Source organism: Monodelphis domestica, chromosome 1 (genome assembly GCF_027887165.1).
Source record: "Monodelphis domestica isolate mMonDom1 chromosome 1, mMonDom1.pri, whole genome shotgun sequence".
NCBI lineage: Eukaryota > Metazoa > Chordata > Mammalia > Didelphimorphia > Didelphidae > Monodelphis > Monodelphis domestica.
The window spans coordinates 741663844-741684118 of NC_077227.1; the positions used below are offsets into that span (position 1 = coordinate 741663844).

General features: G+C 42.9%; 1 protein-coding gene and 1 long non-coding RNA gene across 2 annotated transcripts in view; one reads left to right on the top strand and one right to left on the bottom strand.

Moving 5' to 3' along the window:
* LOC130456868 (uncharacterized) overlaps positions 1 to 2893 on the bottom strand; it is a 36974-nt gene extending 34081 nt beyond the window's left edge. The window contains exon 1 of the long non-coding RNA XR_008915915.1: positions 1730 to 2893. This is a non-coding gene — a long non-coding RNA (uncharacterized LOC130456868). The remainder of the gene's footprint in view (positions 1 to 1729) is intronic.
* Positions 2894 to 2956: 63 nt separating this feature from the next.
* Positions 2957 to 9511, top strand: NEFM (neurofilament medium chain). Its single transcript, XM_007477824.3, has 3 exons — positions 2957 to 4645; positions 5721 to 5845; positions 7409 to 9511. Exons 1-3 carry the CDS (start codon positions 3539 to 3541, stop codon positions 8970 to 8972), a joined length of 2796 nt encoding a protein of 931 aa, XP_007477886.1. The 5' UTR covers positions 2957 to 3538; the 3' UTR covers positions 8973 to 9511.
* The last annotated feature ends 10764 nt before the right edge of the window (positions 9512 to 20275 follow it).

The window sequence follows — 20275 nt, forward strand, 5'->3', positions numbered from 1 at the left end:
TCAAAAGCAGGCTAACTGTAGCATTACACACAGATTTTCTTGAAAATATCTATCTGCAGAGTCATATCATTTTCTTAGCTCTGAGGATGCATAAAGGGAAAAGCCCACAAACCTATTAACCATGTGCTATCATTGCGGAGATCTGATTGCATTTGCAATTACTTCTCCAAAATGCCAGGATCTTTACACACACACACACACACACACACACACACACACACACACAGAGTAACAAGAAACTAATTTTCCTTTCTAGAAATCTTCTTCATGCTTAGTCTTAGCTAAGTAACAATATCCTGCTGAGTCCTGCCCTGATAATCTTGCAGAGATCTATAAAGGTCAGGGTTTTTTTCTTCTTTTTTTTGCACCTTTCCTTCTTTGGATCAAATATTATTGATCCAGATTTTAAAGTTACAGCTTTTTTTCCACAATTCATGAGCTCTCTATTTTGCCATCTGGGTCTCAGAGCCTTGGGTTATCCACATGGGGGTTCACCTTGCCTGGGGTTTCAACTGTGAACCAAATGGTCCAAAGTGCTTGGGTCTCTCCCACACAAACTGCAGTGCTGCAGTCTGGTCATATTAATGAAGCAAGAGCAGTTCAGCAAGTTCAATTCCCCTCTGTCACAGCCCACAGATGGGGCAGGGAACCTGCTTGGAGAATTGACAATTCACACACCAGTCCAGCTTCCTCATTCTGATCCTCATATGGATCACTTTGGGGATTATAGAGTGTACTCTTGAGTTACAGATCACTTTGAAAAGAAGGCAATTTTAGTTTAACATAGAATGGAGGAATCCCTGGAACGGCAGATTTCTTCTTTAAATCTGCAGGCATTTCTTCCTAAAACCAACTTACTAAATTTTGTGGGCCCCTCAAACAATGATAGCCTTCCTGGTATTAATTTCAAATCTCTCATCCTAAAATGTAATAAATGGGGGGGGGTGGAGAGAATTTCAAGTTTATTTGTCAACAGTGCACCAGACACTCACATGTGTGAATAGAATACTTATGAATACATATGTATTTAATTTTTAAAAGACCTTATACTCCCCATTAACATCAACCACCCAAATAAAGGATGTGCTATGGGAGGAAAAAGATCACTTTGGTTTCAAAAAAAAAAAGTGGCAATCCACTTTATTCCAGATTCTGAGGGGATTCTCCCTCATTAGGATTTTGAGTGAATGTAGCTAGTTTTCTGACCTCTCTGCCTGGTCCCCATGCCCATCAAGTAAATATATATTTGAAACAAAATGTCAACAAGGGAATTGCTCTTGACTTGAAATCATAAAAGGGGACAAAGCTCTTATTTGACCTTCAAATATCAGTCCCTGTATCCTTCTGCTTCCCTCTAGCCATCTGCATTCTATCCTAAGCTAAGAATATATTACTCCACAGCTGAATGATGGAGTTGGATTTGTTTCATCTGCCTGTTTTAAGCGGCACCTAGTACATGGGCTCACTGCATTGCAGAGAAGACAGTGTGCATTTCCAACGTGGCTCCAAAAAAAAAAAAAATCAAATGAAATTTTAAAAACACTACAACGCATTATTACGGAGAGGGAAGGGGGGGGGAGAAGCCCTCGATAACCAACTGAGAAATTCTGAGTAAAGGGTCTCCTGTGCCTCTGGGTGTTGGTGTGAGGTGGAGATCCCGGATTTGCCAGCCTGGGGCGCTGGCCTTGGTCCTGATGGCCGCCATAAAGCGAGTACACACACGCCTTACCTTCTTCCCTGGCCGTTGCAAAGAGAAGTCCCCAACATATAAGACAGGGCGTCTGGCAGGATCCCCCTTTTAGAACAAGCAACCAAAATTCCGACCCAGCCTTTCCTAGCACTTCCCCAAACCCCAAACTAGCCCTCCCTGAGTCTTCCGGCTTTTTCTCTGCTTGGCCTGACTCCAATGAGCTCATCTCCGGCTGGTGTAAAGCAGGGAGTGGGGGAGGGGAGACGAAGCGGAAAGTAGGGAGAGGAGTGAAAGAGCGGGGGTTCAGGAAAAGGAAGGAGAGAAAGAGGGGGACAGGAGTGAAGGAGGAGGGGGCGGAAGGTGGTTGGAGATTTGAAAAGTGCCTGAGAAAGGGAGGAGGGATGTCAGGCAGTCTTGATTGAATTGTTAGGGATGGGGCTTAAGAAAGTGGAAATGGGAAGGAAGAAGCAAATACAGGAAAGAGGGGTGAATGAAGACCTGGAGAAAGGGGCGAGGCCGAAAGCGCGAAGGAAAAGATGGAAAAAAGAAAACGGGGATGAGGAGGGGATCTCTGCTAGCAAAGTAAAAAGCAGCAACGGGTAAAAGAAGTAAAAGATCAACATAAAGAAAAACTAAAAAGAGAAGGACGGCGGCGAGGGGAATGCCTGCAGTGTGTGGGGGAAGATCTGAGAAGGGGACACTTTGGGGTGAAAGGAAAGACTGCTCAGTGAGAGATCAGAAGCAATAGGTGGGAAAGGGCCAGCGCCTTCCTAGGTAGGGGAGATGGGGTTTGAGGGGGACGTAGGGGAGGGAAGAAGATGTAGCTGGACGTGAAAGGGCCCAGGTGGGAAAGCATGGGGGGAGGGGTGACGGTGAATGAAAGAAAACAGCCAGAACGAGAAGAGAACTAAATGGTAAAAAAAAAAAAATAGAGAAAATGACCTCGACAAGGAAAGGGGTCTGGAAGTTCGGCTGAGAAATGAGGCTGGGGGAGAACTGAGAATGGGAGGAAAGGGACACTAACAAGGGCAAGAGCAACTGAAGAAGAGGAAACAGGGCAGAAGAGCAAAGACTGGAGCCTGGAAACCAAGTAGGAGCGCAAGAGAAGAGGCTTGGGATGAAGGGGGGGGGCTCAGAAGGCCAAGACCCAGAAGCAAGGTGAGGGAGGGGTGAGTGGTGGAAGAAGACTAAAGAGGCTGAGCTGAGGAGTAATGTGGGAGGGAGAGAGAAAGGGAAGGAGCGCCATAGAGAGCCACGACCCAGAAGGGGGGAGGCGGGAAATCGGGAGTGGAGAGTGAAAAGGACCAGAGAAGAAAATAGGGGCTGGGGGTAAAAGAAAACACCGAGAGATTTGGAGGAAGAGAAGAACCAAACGGGCAAGGGACAAAAATAACGCAGAAAGGGCCGGGGCCGAGGATCAGTGGAGGAGGGGGGAACTGAAAAGGTAGGAAAGGAGAAGAGAGAGAGTAGGGTTAGAAGTGGAAGGAACACTGAGGGGGGCAGGGCCCAGGCCGTGGTACTGTGGAAGAGGTGGGGGGTGGGGAAGACGATCGGAGACTGTACAGTGGGCGGGGGAAGGGAGAGCAGCAGAGAGAGGAGGTGAAACCGGCAAAGCAAGCGAGTTCAGCCCAGGCAAGGGGCCAACGGCTCCCGGACTCTGGTCCCGCCCTCTTCCCCGCCCCCTGGGCCTCAGCCCCGCCCCCAGCGCCTTTGCGGCCCGGGCACGGGGCGTGCGTCGGTGGGGCGGCTCCCCGCCCTGCCCCGCGGGCGCCGTGGGCGCCTATATAAGGGGGCGCGAAGCGGCCGGCAGATCGCTGAGCCGGCCTGTGCCTCCCTGAGCCGTCCACGATGAGCTACGCGCTGGAGTCGCTAGGCGCTCCGGCCGCTTACCGGCGGGTCACTGAGACCCGCGCCAGCTACAGCAGCCGCAGCGGCGGTTCACCGTCCAGCGGCTTCCGCTCTCAGTCCTGGTCCCGCGGTTCAGCCGGAGGTGGCGGCAGTCTGAGCAGCTCGGCCATGGCTGTGTCCTACAAGCGCGCCATCCCCCGGAGCGCCTATGGCGGCCTGGGGTCGGCCCTGCTCAGCTCGGCCGAAAGCAGTCTAGACTTCAGCCAGTCCTCGTCGCTGCTGAACGGCACGGCCGCGGGCCCCGACTTCAAGCTGGTACGCGCCAACGAGAAGGAGCAGCTGCAGGGCCTCAACGACCGCTTCGCCGGCTACATAGAGAAGGTGCATTCCCTGGAGCAGCAGAACCAAGAGATCGAAGCCGAGATCCAAGCTCTGCGCCAGAAGCAGGCGTCCCACGCGCAGCTCGGGGACGTCTATGAGCAGGAGCTGCGCGAGCTGCGAGCCGGCCTGGAGCAGGTGAACCACGAGAAGGCGCAGGTGCAGCTCGAGTCCGAGCATCTGGAGGAGGACATCCACCGCCTCAAGGAGCGCTTCGACGAGGAGGCGCGACTTCGCGACGACACGGAGGCTGCCGTGCGAGCGCTGCGCAAGGACATCGAGGAGGCGGCGCTGGTCAGGGTGGAACTGGACAAGAAGGTGCAGTCGCTGCAGGACGAGGTGGCCTTCCTGCGCAGCAACCACGAGGAGGAGGTGGCCGACCTGCTGGCACAGATCCAGGCGTCGCACATCACGGTAGAGCGCAAGGACTACCTGAAGACAGACATCACGTCGGCGCTCAAGGAGATCCGCTCGCAGCTCGAGTGTCACTCGGACCAGAACATGCACCAGGCCGAAGAGTGGTTCAAGTGCCGCTACGCCAAGCTCACAGAGGCCGCAGAGCAGAATAAGGAGGCCATCCGCTCCGCCAAGGAAGAGATAGCCGAGTACCGGCGCCAGCTGCAGTCCAAGAGCATCGAGTTGGAGTCAGTGCGCGGCACCAAGGAGTCCCTGGAGAGACAGCTCAGCGACATCGAGGAGCGCCATAATCACGACTTGAGCAGCTACCAGGTACTTCGGGGGACTGGGCGGACTTGGACGGGAGGGAGAGCGTCTTCTAGCCGCAGTGCCCCTCCCAGTCCGCTCCCCAGCCCCCTTCTCCTCGAACCCTCCACCGCTGCCCTTCCTTTCATTCTTTTTATCCGTTTTCCCACATTACCTTCTCCGAGCCCTTCTGGCTCTCTAGATCCCCTCCCCACTAAAAGAAAAAAGCGAAAAAAATCCTTTCAGATTCTTTTTCCCCTCTGCCTCCACCCCCTTATCTTCATTCGCACTCCCGAATCTCAGCTCCCTTCTTTTTCGCTCCTTTAACTTGGTCCGCACAATACTGCTTTTCAGAAGCCCCCTCCAGAAATCTCCCAGTCTTTATGACCTTTAGTCTGCTCTCCATTTTGATCACCCACCCCATCTCTTTATGTCCTCCAACCGAGTACCGTGTATCTCCTCTATCTAGCCATTTAGACGCCGAGTTGATCAGGCCCGGGAGAAAAAAAAAGGGGGGGGGGGAGGAACCTTTTTGAAAGTTCCCTTCCTACTCTCAGAGAGTGCCAAACTTCTGGAGCGCCCTCTCCAGCCCTTCCCTAAAATGTGTTGACTTGCGGTTTATGATCTTGCCGAGGTTTTTGCATGTTCCTTAAAAACTCTTAAGAAAAGTTACTGTTTTTCTCATCGTTTGGACTTCAGATGGCAAAGTAACTTTTAAAGTGTCTTTACGTGTCTATGTCTAGAAAAGTGCATTTCCTCATTGGTTCAGAAGAATAGACTGGCTTTAGAATGCCTTGTCTAGCAAAGGGCTTCAAGCCTTTTTTGAAAATTGGAAATGCCTTCGGGTGTTTGTTTCTGTTCTAATCTTTGCTTTTCGCTCAAGCTGTTGAGAAAGTAAGAAAGAGGGAAAGAGGGTTTGGCTGGTGGGAGCCGGGAGCCGGGAGACTGGCCCAGAAAGCTTTTTGCTGACTGGGGACCTCTTAGGAGTGCAAGCAAAGCTCTGGGAGAGCGAAGAAGAGGCAGACCAGGTGTCTGAAGGAAGGAAATTGGGTGTCAGCTTGCGTATTGTTGACTGGAAGGGGTTTGGGGATGTCTGTTTTAGGACACAATTCACCAGTTGGAAAATGAGCTTCGGGGAACAAAGTGGGAGATGGCGCGTCACTTGCGGGAATACCAGGATCTCCTCAATGTCAAGATGGCCCTGGATATTGAGATTGCAGCATACAGGTATGGTAGCCCCGCTGTGGACGTGTCTGGAATAATCACAGCACTGCAGAGTCTATTCTGGAAAACTAGCTCCACCCACTTAGATAGAGCAAGGGATACTGCAGCCTGGGAGAGTGGGTATTGATCGCACACTTATGCACACACTCATACACTTAGACCTACAGAGACAAAAGCTCAGGATTTGTTGTGGTGGTTGTTTTTCCCCAAACATTATCTAAGGTACTTAAGCATCATGACATGGCATTAGGTATTGCTGTGTCTTCAATTAAATCCAAAAAACTGAATGAATAATGGGGTGGGGGTGGGGAGAATCTCTCTCTCTCTCTCTCTCTCTCTCTCTCTCTCTCTCTCTCTCTCTCTCTCTCTCTCTCTCTCTCTCTCTCTCTCTCTTTTTCAAATTTAACCCTGTTTCTTATCCAATCTAATCTGAGCCAGTTTCTAAGAATACAGAATCATTGGGATTTAGATCAAGATTCCCATAAGCCTATACCAAGGAAAGATTTTCATCTTTATTTTTCATTGTTTTCAACCTTTTTTCTGATGTCAGCAGAAACAATCTTGACTCTCTGCTAGGGACTCCCCCTTATGCAGGAAAATGGGTGCTGGCTTGCTATTGCCATCATCTGGCTGATTTTTATAGTGATAACAAATTGGCCAACAGCTGAGATATTCTAAGGAACAAAAGGTCCCGAATAAAGACATGTTTTCTATAGCAAAAACCTCACTCAGCTGCATTTGGGGGGAGGGTGGCTTAGAATAAAGAAGCATATTTCTTTTTCACTCATATGACAATGAAAATAGACTAACATACTGTCTTTTTACAAAATACCTGTCTAGCATATAGTAGGTGCTTGTCAATTGGAAATAGTTTTATGCTTTGCATAATTGCAGTGTTATAAACTCTAGGCCAGGAATTGTTTACCTGGATCCAAGAGCTCCCAAAAGGCTCCTTAGGTGGGTTTCTGGGGGTCCATGAATTTTTATAGGAAAGATGTCATTATTTTTCCCTAACTTCTAGTAGAAATTCACCATTTCCTTTCAATTATTTAAAAATATTATTTCAAGAAGGGAGCATATGATTCATCATGATTCTTAAGCAGAGGGTGACAGGATCAATACAATGAAGACTAAGAACCTCTGATCTAGAGGGAGCTATCACTCTTTCCCCTCTAAATTCTAAGTGGCAAGGTGTAGTAGGAGGTGTTTGTCTAGATACTAGAGCTGAATTTTTTTAAACAAAGGGAATTATTGCCCAAAAGTCCCTATGAATCTTTAGCCATATTCCAGAGGAATCGAAGTGTTTTGAGAAAGAGCTGCAGTCACTCTATCAGATAACTGAACAAGTTGTTGCACCAAATGGAGCCCCTCCCTCCCTAGCAGCTCACCTGCAATGTAGGGTGTAGCCTAAAATATAATGTGACCACAAGGGTGTGTACTGTCCACCAAGGGTTCCCTAGCTCTGACACCTCTGATCTATTAATATTAAGCTTCTAAGAGACTGGTTTTCTGGAACCCTGCTTACTTCAAGCACTATCTTCATTTCCGTGTTCTTTGTCTCCCTAGAAAATTGCTAGAAGGTGAAGAAACCAGATTCAGTACATTTTCTGGCAGCATCACTGGCCCTCTCTACACACACAGACAGCCTTCGGTCACAATATCCAGTAAAATACAGAAAACAAAAGTAGAGGCTCCCAAGCTGAAAGTGCAGCATAAATTTGTAGAGGAGATCATTGAAGAGACCAAGGTGGAGGATGAGAAGTCAGAAATGGAGGATGCCTTGGCAGCAATTGAGGCAGAACTGGCTTCTAGTGCCATGAAAGAGGAAGAGGAAAAGGAGGAAGAAGAGGAGGCTGCTGGAGAGGAAGAAATTGTAGCTACCCAAAAAGCTGCTGTGAAGGCTGCTGCCCCAGAAGCTGAGGAAGGTGAGGAAGAAGAGGGTGAAGGAGAAGAGGAGGAGGAAGAAGAAGATGAGGGTGCTAAGTCAGACCAAGCAGAGGAAGGAGGATCTGAAAAGGAAGGCTCCAGTGAGAAGGATGAGGGTGAACAAGAAGAAGGAGAAACTGAAGCTGAAGGTGAAGAATTAGAAGGGAAGGAGGAAAAATCAGAAATCAAGACAAAGGAAGAAATCATCATCAAGGAGCTTGTGGTAGAATCTACATCAGTGAAAACTGAGAAAGCCAAGTCTCCTGCAGCCCTTTCCCCACCAGCTAAGTCACCCATAGCTAAGTCTCCTGCAGCCCAGTCTCCCCCAGACAAGTCCCCCCCAGCCAAGTCCCCTGCAGCCCTGTCTCCCCCAGCTAAGTCCCCTACAACCAAGTCCCCTGCAGCCCTGTCTCCCCCAGCAAAATCCCCCACAACAAAATCCCCTGCAGCCCTATCTCCCCCAGCAAAGTCCCCCACAACAAAATCCCCAGTGGCTCTGTCCCCTACAGCCAAGTCTCCCATGCCAAAGTCTCCCATGCCAAAATCACCAATGCCAAAATCTCCTGTGGAGGAAGTGAAAGCAAAAGTAGATGAAGATGAAAAGGAAGAAGTCACAGTGTCTGAGGGAGAGAAGGTCTCCAAAGAAGAGAAAAAGGAAGAAAGCCCAAAAGAGGTCCCTGAAAAGAAGAAAGCTGGCTCCCCTGTAAAGGAAACAGCTGCAGAGGAGGTAGACACTGTCTCCAAGTCCACTAAGGTTGGTGCTGAGAAAGAGGCTGAAGAGGAGGAGGGAGGGAGTGAGGAAGGAAGTGACCAGGGCTCAAAGGGGTCCATGAAGGAAGACATAGCAATCAATGGGGAGGTGGAGGGTAAAGAGGAGGAGGAGGAAGAACAGGAAACCAAAGAAAAAGGAAGTGGAAGAGAAGAGGAGAAAGGAGTGGTCACCAATGGGCTTGACTTGAGCCCAGCAGAGGAAAAAAAAGAGGGGGGAGACAAGAGTGAAGAAAAAATTGTGGTGACCAAAAAGATAGAGAAAATCACCAGTGAGGGTGGGGACGGGGCTACCAAATATATTACCAAATCTGTCACCGTGACCCAAAAGGTGGAAGAGCATGAAGAAACATTTGAGGAGAAACTAGTGTCCACAAAAAAGGTAGAGAAGGTGACCTCTCATGCCATAGTCAAAGAAGTCACCCAAAGTGATTAAGAGAATTAAGTCAGGTGCAAAAGGTTAAGCCATATGACAACTTCAAAATGCATGTGATTGACGGCTTCAAAGCAGAACCGGTTCTCCCATGAGGGCTCCAGACACTGTATTTTACTTTGTGCAACATAAGGGACCTGCATGCAAGCTCAGGGTGTGCTCCCTTCACAGTCTTTGGGGGATTAACAATGCATGATATGTAATGTACCTAGGAAGTTTTTCTTTTTCCCATTTCCTAAGCTGTTGGAAGGGGGGGACCCTCTGAGGGATGTCTTGAGATGTATTATGCAAAGATTCAACTGAGCCAAAAAATATTACTAATAATAATAATGATGATACTGATGATAATAGTAATAATAATGAAACAGAACTCCTAGCCTTAAGAAAGCTATTTATGAATAATCATGTTTACCTCACTGGTGCAATTAAGATGGGCTTTCATTCATGGGAGAACCTCTGACATGCACAGTTTGCAACCTTTTGTGGATTGATGTAAAATGTCCTAGCAGTTCTTGCTCAATAAAGGTCATATTGGAAACATGTCTGATTGTTTGATGGTTTCACTTTTGGAATAAATTCTCTTACTCAGAAGCAAAGGAATGGGCGGGGGTATAATAAGAACCCTGTATTAAGTCATTCCCCTGGAAGAGGCTTCTTTATTTGTTTCCAAGTAGAGATTTCACTGGGAAAGGGGGATCTTAATTTCAACCTTGTGGGGACCCTCTACTGTTTCAACTCCATTCACTGTTGCAGGTTGCTCAGTTGGTGTTATGGGAGAATTTAAACAGAACTTCTCCTAGTTCCAGGTCCATCCCCATTCCTGTCCCTATCCACTACTCTGCCACTTCCGTCCATCTCCATAATTCCAGGGTTGTCCCTCTCTCCCCTACAGCTGCTACACAATTTTAGTGACCTGTGCGCAAAGTGCTCTCCCTCCCCTAGTGTTAAAGGGGGGTGGGGTGAGATGAGGGAAGAAAGGGGAGAAAGCATGAATTTCGAAAGCTCAAAACCTTAACTCTCCAATAAGATCCCAAGGGAAATTTAGAAGGAGCCTGGCAAGTCGCTTCATCCATCTCCACCACCCAGATTTTACAGTTTGGGAAAATGAGACCAAAAGGAATCCACAAAATGAATGTTGTCCCTAAGTCAGTTCCCAGGTAGCTCCTATATGGTATAAATACAGCAAAGGAGTCGTAATTTCAACTAAAATGGCAGATACAAATAACACTTCTCCTAATGTGAATATTTGATGAGTAATGGTCACATTTCCCTGTATGAAAAGAAACAGCCCCCGTATTGGGAAGACTGCTAGATTTGGAGTGAAAAGAATCTAGTTTCCAATCTTCTCCTGCACTTGCCCAAGGTCACACAAGTGGTGGGTTACTTTTCCCAGAGCCTATTTCAGTATCTCTCCCATGAAAGGCTTAGATAAAATCAAGAATTTTTTACCCATTGATGAGAAGTGTGCCATTGACCCCTTTGGCTATCTTGTGAAAACCTATAGCCCCTTCTCATTATGCTTTTAAATGCATGAAACAAAATTGGATTACAAAGAAAATCATTTATATTGAAATAGTGTTGCTAAAATATTTTAAGTCCATGGATTCTAGGTTAAGGAGGTACCATTGTAAGAGATTACTGGTTTTTTCCACTTATATCTAGGAATAACAGGATTCAAAAGATGTTGATTTCTAATGCCATTCAATCCTTTTTTAGTTGAAATAACATAAGGAGTGTTAGAGAGTAGCAAAATATTTCTTAAGAATAATAATATAAAGTAAATTCAATCTCTTCATTAGACAAAGGAAAGAATTCCATCATTTTTTTAAAAATCCATTGTTTTATTGCATTAAAAAGATGATAGTCCTGGAAAGCAAATGACTTCCTTTTTAATGAAAACTAAATTCTATAAAATATCATTTAACAAATTATTTCAATGGGATCATAGGTGAAGAGATCTTAGAAAACCCACTAATGATAGCAACAGCATTTAAGACTTGCCAACTAGTAGAGAAAAAGGAACAACATATTTGCTTTCCAGTTTTCTCATCTATTTTTTCAAGCAACCTAAAAGAAATGCATCTACAATTAACTCCTTCAAAATATGAATGGAAAAGAAACATTTCAGAAGAGTATATACATCTCTAGAGCCTGCAAGTACTTCAAGGATATGATTGTTTTTTAAGCCATGGTCTAAGGATGGTTATGAAGGGGCCACATTGGTCCCCTACCACTCAAAATCCAAATTACTTTTATCTCTGCTATTTCAACCTATTTTTTCCCCAGCAATGAAAAAACATATTCAAGGAAACATTTCCACATAAAGATATAAAACCAAATGTTGAAATGTAGCCCCCTATTTTTTATATTATAGCAAATATCTTAAGCATATTGCAAAATCTGCATTCTAATTTCTTTACTGATACTACTGATTGTCACTCATTTTAACAGAAACATAATTTATGCCTCAGGGTCATTTGTGTTGATGGGTTTTGGCTATAGAAAATTCTTAGATTTAATATAGAGGATTATTTGGATACTAATAGTAATCTAAAAAACAGAACCATTAGTTTTGCCTTGTTTTGTTTTCCCAAAAGGCTGTCTGGTGGACAACAATTTCATGTTAGAATGTTGTAAGATATAGTATTGCTAATTAAGGCTCAGTTCCTTTTTAAGCAAGTAGTACTATTTTTTTCCCCTGTTAAGAGTAGGGATTTATTTATGGGTAACCAGCAACACATCTCTAAAGAAAGTTAAGTGTAAATGGAGATCCATAGATCAAAGATTTACTAAAGAGGCCTCAGAGACCAGAGTTTTTTCCCAGTGGACAAGACCTCACTTTTTGTCACAAAGACCTCAAATCCCCCTTCCAAACTAAAAACTACCTTTACAGAAAACTGACTTTTAAAGTAGTAAATATCAGTGACATTATTATTATGTTGAATTCATCAGTGATGAATAATTTAATTCATTTAAGAATTCCATCAACACAGATCATAATCCATCAGCATAATAATAGGTATTAGATTTAACCTGGAGGTTAAATCACCAGGAATGTCCAGATGCAATTTGAATTCAGATCTTCCTGGCTGTAAATGCAACATTCTAATTGTATAAATTGTAGAAAAGGTGCCATTCTATACTAAACAGACAGAACTTTGTCAATGAGAGTTTCCTATTCTAAGGAAAATACAGGTTCAGTCACATCATCATTATTAAAAATTTATCCAGGGATGATTATATGCAAACCCCTCTGATTAATCACTTTTGTTTTATTCATATCCATGATAGCAAAAGCTTTCAGAGTCTTAAACTTTCTGATATAACTGCTCCCACCCCATTCAATTCAATTAGAGCATTTATTAAATGTTTACTTTGTACCAGGCATCATGCTAAGCTCTGAGAGTATAATGAAAAAAAATAAGACTATAGGTAGGGCAGCTTGGTGACCTCAGTAGATTGAGAGCCAGGCCTAGGGATGAAGGATCCTGGGTTAAAATATGGCCTCAGACCCTTCCCTAACTGTGTGACCCTGGGCAAGTCACTTAGCCCCCATTTGCCTAGGCCTTACCACTCTTCTGCCTTGGAAACAATATATAATATTGATACTAAAATGGAAGGAAGGAAGGAAGGAAGGAAGGAAGGAAGGAAGGAAGGAAGGAAGGAAGGAAGGAAGGAAGGGAGGGGAGGGAGGGAGGGAGGAAGGAAGGGGAAGGAGGGGAGGGAGGAGGAAGGAAGGAAGGAAGGAAGGAAGAAGGAAGGAAGGAAGGAAGGAAGGAAGGAAGGAAGGAAGGAAGGAAGGAAGGAAGGAAGGAAGGAAGGAAGGAAGGAAAGGAAGGAAAGGAGGGAGGGAGGGAGGGCTAAGGATCCTGCAGAAGTCAACTAGAATTCCAAATTCCATGTGTTTTTCTTCTACTTTGTCCCATTTGCACCCTCATTGTGAAATAGAACTAAGAGCATTAGCAAGATGTCTTGCCTTAAGGTGACCTGAAAACAAAGAAAAGCAGGGGGTGGTTGGTCACTGGGCAGGCATATTATAATGGGGATATCTCTCAGGTCAAAACTGGATTAGGTGTCTATTAATCTACTAGATCTTAAATTATACAATTTTGTGATTCAGATTACTGCTGGACTTTCATTTAGGGACTTGGTATTTTTAAAATAGTTTGAACAACTATTAGCAAGTGTCAATGAAATTAATCTTGAAATTCAAAAATATAGATGCTTCTACTCATAAGGATGAATTTCAAATGGAATAATTTTCAAATGGAATAATTTACTATTGTCTATAGTAATCTGAGACCATATGTCCAAATATTTTCCTATAATTCCTCTGTCAGTTGTCATAATCAACATGTTCATAATTGTTATAATCGTTTTTGTCATATCTTCCAGAACTACCTTAAGTTGGATGCTCTCATCATATCTGTCATAACCTTAATTCCAATAGTTACTATATCCATCAAATAGAACTCTGAGGTCATTTAGTTCATAGATTAGTCAAGGAAATTGGCTAACAAGGAGAAAGTGTTCTGTCTTCTGAACTATCCCATTTCATCTCCTGGAATCCACATTTCCAAACTGTTCCTACTCAAATGAAATGGCCTCAGTTGTCAGAATTCCTCACCACAACTGTGTAACTATGATTGGCAACCTGCCCCTGGATACAAGTATTCCTTCTACTGCATCTTAGAGATAGAGTTGTCTAGCCTCACTCTGTAAATACCAAGGACAAGAATTGTGACAGCTCCCAAGAATATCCTTCTGCTATTGAACAGTCCCAAAGGTTAGAAAGTTCTTTCTTATCTTGAAATGAAGTCCACTTTCCTGGAAAGTCAACTCACTGGTTCTAATCATTCCCTCGGGGGCCAAACAATGCCTAATTCCTCTTCTGAATGACAATCCTTTAAATTCTGGAAGACAGCAATCACATGGCCATTAAGTTTTCTCTTCTCCAGAGTAAATGCCCTTATTCCCTTTTCTTCTTTTTAAAATTAATGAGATATATAGAAGGTAACCAAATGGGAAATCATTTTTTCAAATGTTAGGAAAGCATGATCTAATTCTTTTTCCTAGGGTTCAATCAGAATGTGATTTTGCTTTGGGGCTTAACCCCAGCTTTTCAGATATGCACTTTCAGGACAGCAAGACTAATCCATTCACTTTGTTCAGACTAACAATTTGCAAGGTTCATTGCTCCATTGATTCAGTCACGGAGATCAGTATGAATTGTGAAGAGTCAAAGGGCCCAAACTAGCCATGTAATAAATGTGGCTTTTGCATCTTACCTAGACACCTTCCTGTCATTGAGAAAGGAAAGGAAATAAGCATTTATATAGCACCTACTATGCGCTAGGCACTTTTAAAAGCACTTTTAGAAAATAAATATCTTATTTTATCCTCACAATAACCCTGTGAGTTAGATGCTCTTATTATCCCCATATAAAAATTGAGAAAACAAGAGTTAAGTTTAGGTCACATTAGGTCACACAGCTAGTAAGTACTAGCGGCTGGATTTGAATTCAGGGCATGCTAACTGGAAGAATAGTGTTCCTTCATTGTTTTAATGACAACTAGTTAACGGATTTTTCAAGTTAAGAAGAGCTTGCCTTAAGGCTCTATAATTATATGCGGAGAGAACAAAACCTCAAAAGTACAAAGCAGTGTTGGCAACGTCCTTGTCACTGTTAACAGCTTGTAGTTTCCAAAATGAGGCAACTTCTTTTCTCACAGTAACTTTAGTAAGCACTAGGAGAAGAATGTGCTGTTTCTAACACATTTCTTTCAATTACTAGTCAGTCCAAAGACTGTATATGTACATATTAGTACTATACATTAGTACATAAAGAGTATATGTACATATTAACAAATTCACTTCTAAAAAAAACAAGTTGGTTATTAGAATTGAAAAAAAAATTGTGATTTTTAATATACTTTTCCCAGTTTAAGGATTATGGTTTATATTATCAAATCTCAACTAGGCCCTCATGGTAGCAAGAAATTTCTCCTACTTCCTACTGAATTCACCATCCCATTCTCCTTGACAGCTGATCTCAACTTCTCAATTTTCATCATGATTCCCATTGCACCTCTTCCCGCCTCCCTTTCTGAAGAGGGCCTCATCTCATATTTGACACCCCCCAAAAAAAGAGGCCATTGACCAATAGATCCCCCTTCTTCACTTCTTCCTTATTTCATATCACTCAGACATATTCCCCAACCATCTCATCCTTTACTCCAGTCTCAGAAGAGATACCTCTTCCCTTTGCCAAGATGAATCCCTCTACAGACACCCTTGATCCCATTCCCTCCCATCTTCTCTAATAGATTTTCTCCTCTATCATTCCCTGTATCACTTTGCTTTCATCTCCATCTATTGGCACATTCACTGATGACCATAAACACCCTCATGCTTAGAAACAGTTGCTTATTCTGACTATCCCCAGTAGTTATCATGGTAAATCTCTTCTCTCTCCTATCTGAACTCTTTGATAAAGCTATCTACTCTAGGAACCTCTATTATCTCTCTTCTAATTCTATTCTGAACCTTCTGTAATATGGATACAGTACTGCATATCTACTATCTTTTAATAAAAATTCCCTTCCCTAATAAGAGAAACAAGAAAATTATATGTTGTCTCTAAGTGATTGAGGATGAAGATGGGATATTTCTATGTATGAACAAATAGTAAGATATATAATGCTAAAACAGTATGCCTAGAAGATTTCAATTCTACCATAAAACAAAATTAAAACTGACATCCAAACAGATGTGTCCCTTTCCCCCACTCTCTTCTATCATCTGTTATTAGAGCCTGAGAGCAAATATTTTATGCTCTGACTTATTGATGATCAGGCTTATTAATTACCATGTTCATGGGGAAAGCAGTTAGTGTTCAGTCCCTGGGTTCACTGTGCTGGTGGAACAGATGGAAAATTATTATTAGAAGCAAATCCCATCCCAGTGACATTTGAAGGGCTGAGGCCCACTTCCACCATGGTGGCATGACTTAGGTAGGCTCCTCCATTACTATCCCCCTCAAAGGGGACACATCATCAGGATTTGATTATTTTTAGAAATGCCTTCCCCTTTCTCATTATTATTAGGCAAAGGATTTTGCCCTTACCACTGGTTTATCATATATTTGTCCACAGATCTCCAAGAGCCATAAAGTCATGAGATCAATTTGGAGAAACTAAAACCAAGATCAAGCGAGTCAAAAGGAGCAAAATCATCCAGGCTCTAGGTCCTCCTAGCATTTATACCTCCAACTTGTTCAAATAAATTCAACAAACTTTTCCTAAGCACCATCTCGTAGGTGTTTAATATTTTCCAAGTTATTAAATAATTTTAATTGATTCATTCATTTCTAACTTCTCCATTTCTATTAAGGAAATGTCTATCCTTCCAGTCATCCAAGCTTGAAATACCAGTGGCATCCTTATCTCTTCATTCTTTTTTTTTTAAAGCCTAGCCTTCTGCCTTAGAATGGTTCCAAGGCAGAAGAGTGTTCAGGGCTAGGCAATGGGAGTTAAGTGACTTGCCCAGGGTCACACAACTGGGAACTGTCTGAGGCCAGATTTGAACCTAGGACCTCCCATCTCTATGCCCGCTCTCAATCCACTGAGCTACTCAACTGCCCCCATCTCTTTATTCTTTTAAAAATTTGTCCTATCCAGTCAGTTACCAAGTCTTGTCAATTACACCTTTACAAATAACTTTCATATGAGCCCCCCATAATCCAGTCACATGGCCATAAACCTCCTTTAGGTCTTCATCATTTCTCACCTAAGTTATTAGAGTAGGAGATTCCCACAGTGTCATAACCAAGAATGATGTGCATTCCAGAGTACCATGACTCAGTTGAAGGAAACATTGCCTCTTTCTTTTTCCTTCCTTCCTTCCTTCCTTCCTTCCTTCCTTCCTTCCTTCCTTCCTTCCTTCCTTCCTTCCTTCCTTCCTTCCTTCCTTCCTCCCTCCCTCTCTCCCTCCCTCCCTCTCTCCCTCCCTCCCTCTCTCCCTCTCTCCCTCCCTCCCTCCCTCTCTCTCTCTCTCTCTCCCTCTCTCCCTCCCTCCCTCCCTCCCTCTCTCTCTCTCTCTCTCTCTCTCTCTCTCTCTCTCTCTCTCTCTCTCTCTCTCTCTCTCTCTCTCTCTTTCTTTCTTACTTTACCTTCCATCTTAAAATCAATGGTATATTTTTGTTCCAAGGCAAAAGAGTGGAAAGGGCTAGGCAATGGGGGTTAAGTAATTTACCCAGAACCACATAGATAGGAAGTGTCTTAGACCAGATTTGAACCCAGGACCTCCTGTCTCTAAGCCTGGCACTAAATCCACTGAGCCACCCAACTGCCCCCTTCCCTTTTTCTTAGTGATGACACTCAAGCTACTCTCTTAAGTCCTTTTGCGCTGGCCATCTCCCACATCTAGAATGTGAACACAGAATCATAAGAATTATGTTATTATTATTATTCAAGAGAGCTTAGATACCATATGATCAAATCCCCCTATTTTAGAGAAGAAAAAACTGAGGTCTAACAGATTTGAATGACTACCCCAAGGCAGTGAGTAACAGCACTGAAATTTGAATCCATATCCTTTAATTCTAGGTCATTTTCTGTTCCCATTACTCTCCTCTTCTCTTTTCCCTTTCCATACTACACCCAGACATGTGGGGGGAGGGGAGAGTAATGTTATATCCAATAAGAGGGAGAGCTTGATTAGGGTCACTGCTCCTGATACATAGGAACTTGGGGTGGAGAGTGAAGGGAGGAAATAGATAATTATGGAGAGGGTTTGTCACAGAGAAGATCACTGATATCTGGCTCTGAAAAGAGCCTTAGACCTTACTTATATTCCAGTTTAATTTTAAATTATTATTAAAGATTCTGTTCTATGACACATTTATGAATATTTTGGAAGGTCAGAATCAATCCTCTTACAGAATATACCCCATGACTGCAAAGTGACAGATACTGGATGATTCTTAAAGGTGGGGCTTTAAGGTCTGTTTAATCCATCCCTTATTTATAGAAGAAGATGTAATCTAACTTGCCCAAGGTCCACTGCTAGCAAATGGAAAAACTAGGTATAAAGGCAAAGGACATTGGTTTAAATCCCTACTCCATGACTTGACATAGTTCAACTTTCTGACTCTGTTTCCTCATTTGTAAAGGAAAAGCTAGACTATATTATGTTTAATGTCCTTTGCATTGATTAATCCATGATCCTGAGAACTAAGCAAGTCTCCTGACTCCCAAGCAAGTTCTTATCCCATTACATTAGTCATACTATGGTTATTGTCTTTGCTACTCTGTGGTTTGGGATGGAACTGATATTAGTAGGCAATGTAGACTAGTGAAGGGTACTAGGGCTGGGGATCAAGAACCTGGTATCTTTAAGTTTATCTATTAGTTATTACCTGTATGACAGGAAAGTAATTTTATCTCTTTGGCTCATATTCTTCATTTAGAAATATAACTAACACACTTGCTTTCATGGTAGAGCTATTGGGAAGAAACAAAAAGTCAAGGCATATAGAAGCTCTATAAAAAGAAAAATGTTTTGCTGATATAAGGTCACAGAGGTGAACAAACATTCTTGTGATTGCAGATGTTTTCATTAACCCACAATACTGGGTATTTCTCATTTTCCAAACTCGAGCTTTCCTACAATTGAGGAAGAAATAAAACTCACACCCACCACTAGCTGCTGGCATATGGAAAACTGACTACCTATTAATAGAAACGTGGGCACCATTTCAACTCTGAGAATGACACATGTCATTAGATTTCTTCTTCTGACTGCTAAAATTGGCTTTCAATAAAATGGACATATCTCTGTGACTCTTCTCTCTGTGTCTCTCTATAGTTTCCTTTGACCTTCCAATTCTATTGCTCAATCTATCTCCCTTTTTCTCTCTTTGTTTCCTTCTCTGTATCTTTCTTTCCTTGATTTTCTCTCCCATCTTTCCTTTTTCTCTATCTCTGTCTTTTTCTCACTCTCCTTGTTTCTTTCTCATTCCCTCTTCCCTTCCCTCCATTCCTCCCCTAACTTTCTGTCTCTACATTCCCATTTCTGCTTCTCATTTATTCTATTGGGTTTTATTCTCCTCTTACCCTAGGACTTTGCCCTGGATTAATGATCATTGTTAGGTTATACACTAATTAGCCCGATTGGAATTTGCTATGTATTGATCTAGAAATAAAGTAATTGTTACAAATCCAGTAAAGAAGATAATGTTTAGATGAATTCTAAATTGTTGGAAATCTCATCTGCCTCCACCTGTACCTTACTAGTAGAAAATGTCCAGATGAAATATGTTAATTAATTAAAATTAAAATAGAGATTAATGATGCATTAGAAATGCTATGTTCTCCTTTCTTCTCTTTATATTGTGTTTTCTAAGAGATAATGGCTTTGGCAAAAGTGATTGAGTTCATCTACCAATATTTCAGGGGCATATGGTTATGCAAACTATTATTTGGTCCAGAGATCTTAAGGGAGTACAGAGAGGGGAGGCAGAAATTATTTCAGACACCTGGGGAGGTCTCTATCCTGGAGAGCAGAGGTGTCCAGCACACTGCTAGCATGTGAACTGAAACATGCCCTAAGTGTCCCCAAACCATAGGAAAATATCATTGGAAAATGTTTAACAAAATATATTAAAAAGTATAATCATGCAGAGATAACATCACATGTTAAAATTCAGTCAGTATTCAGCCCACTCGGATCCTGATGTACAATTTAGTGGCCCCCACTTCTTTCTAAGTGTGGCACCACTCTTCAAGGCTATTGGGCTTCTCCATGAGGACTGAGTCCATGGAATCTTGGCGAGGACCTCAGAACTCCTCTTATTCAATTCATACCAGTTCAGGAATCTCTTAAAGTGATCATTCAACTTCTGATTAAAAGCAAAGAAACAAAAACCTCTAGAGAATGGGAGCCACCTAATTCCCAAAATGACTTGTTATGGTTTCTGTGTCTTCCAAGTATTAGATGGTTTCTCCTTACATTGAGTCAAGCTTTTCCTTCTCCGATCATTATTCCTCACTCAATCCTTTTGGCTCAAGAAAATCGTCTAATCTCTTTTCTTAACACATGCAAAAATGTAAAGACCCCTCTCATTACTCCCAACCCATGAGTCTTCTCTTACTTAGACTAAACGTTTCACTTTAACTACTTTTCTGTTATAAAATAACATGCTGGACAATCAATCAACAAGGATGTATTAGTCAGATAATAACAATAACAATAACAATCTCTAATATTTATATAATGTTTACTATGTGCCAGGCATTGTGCTAAG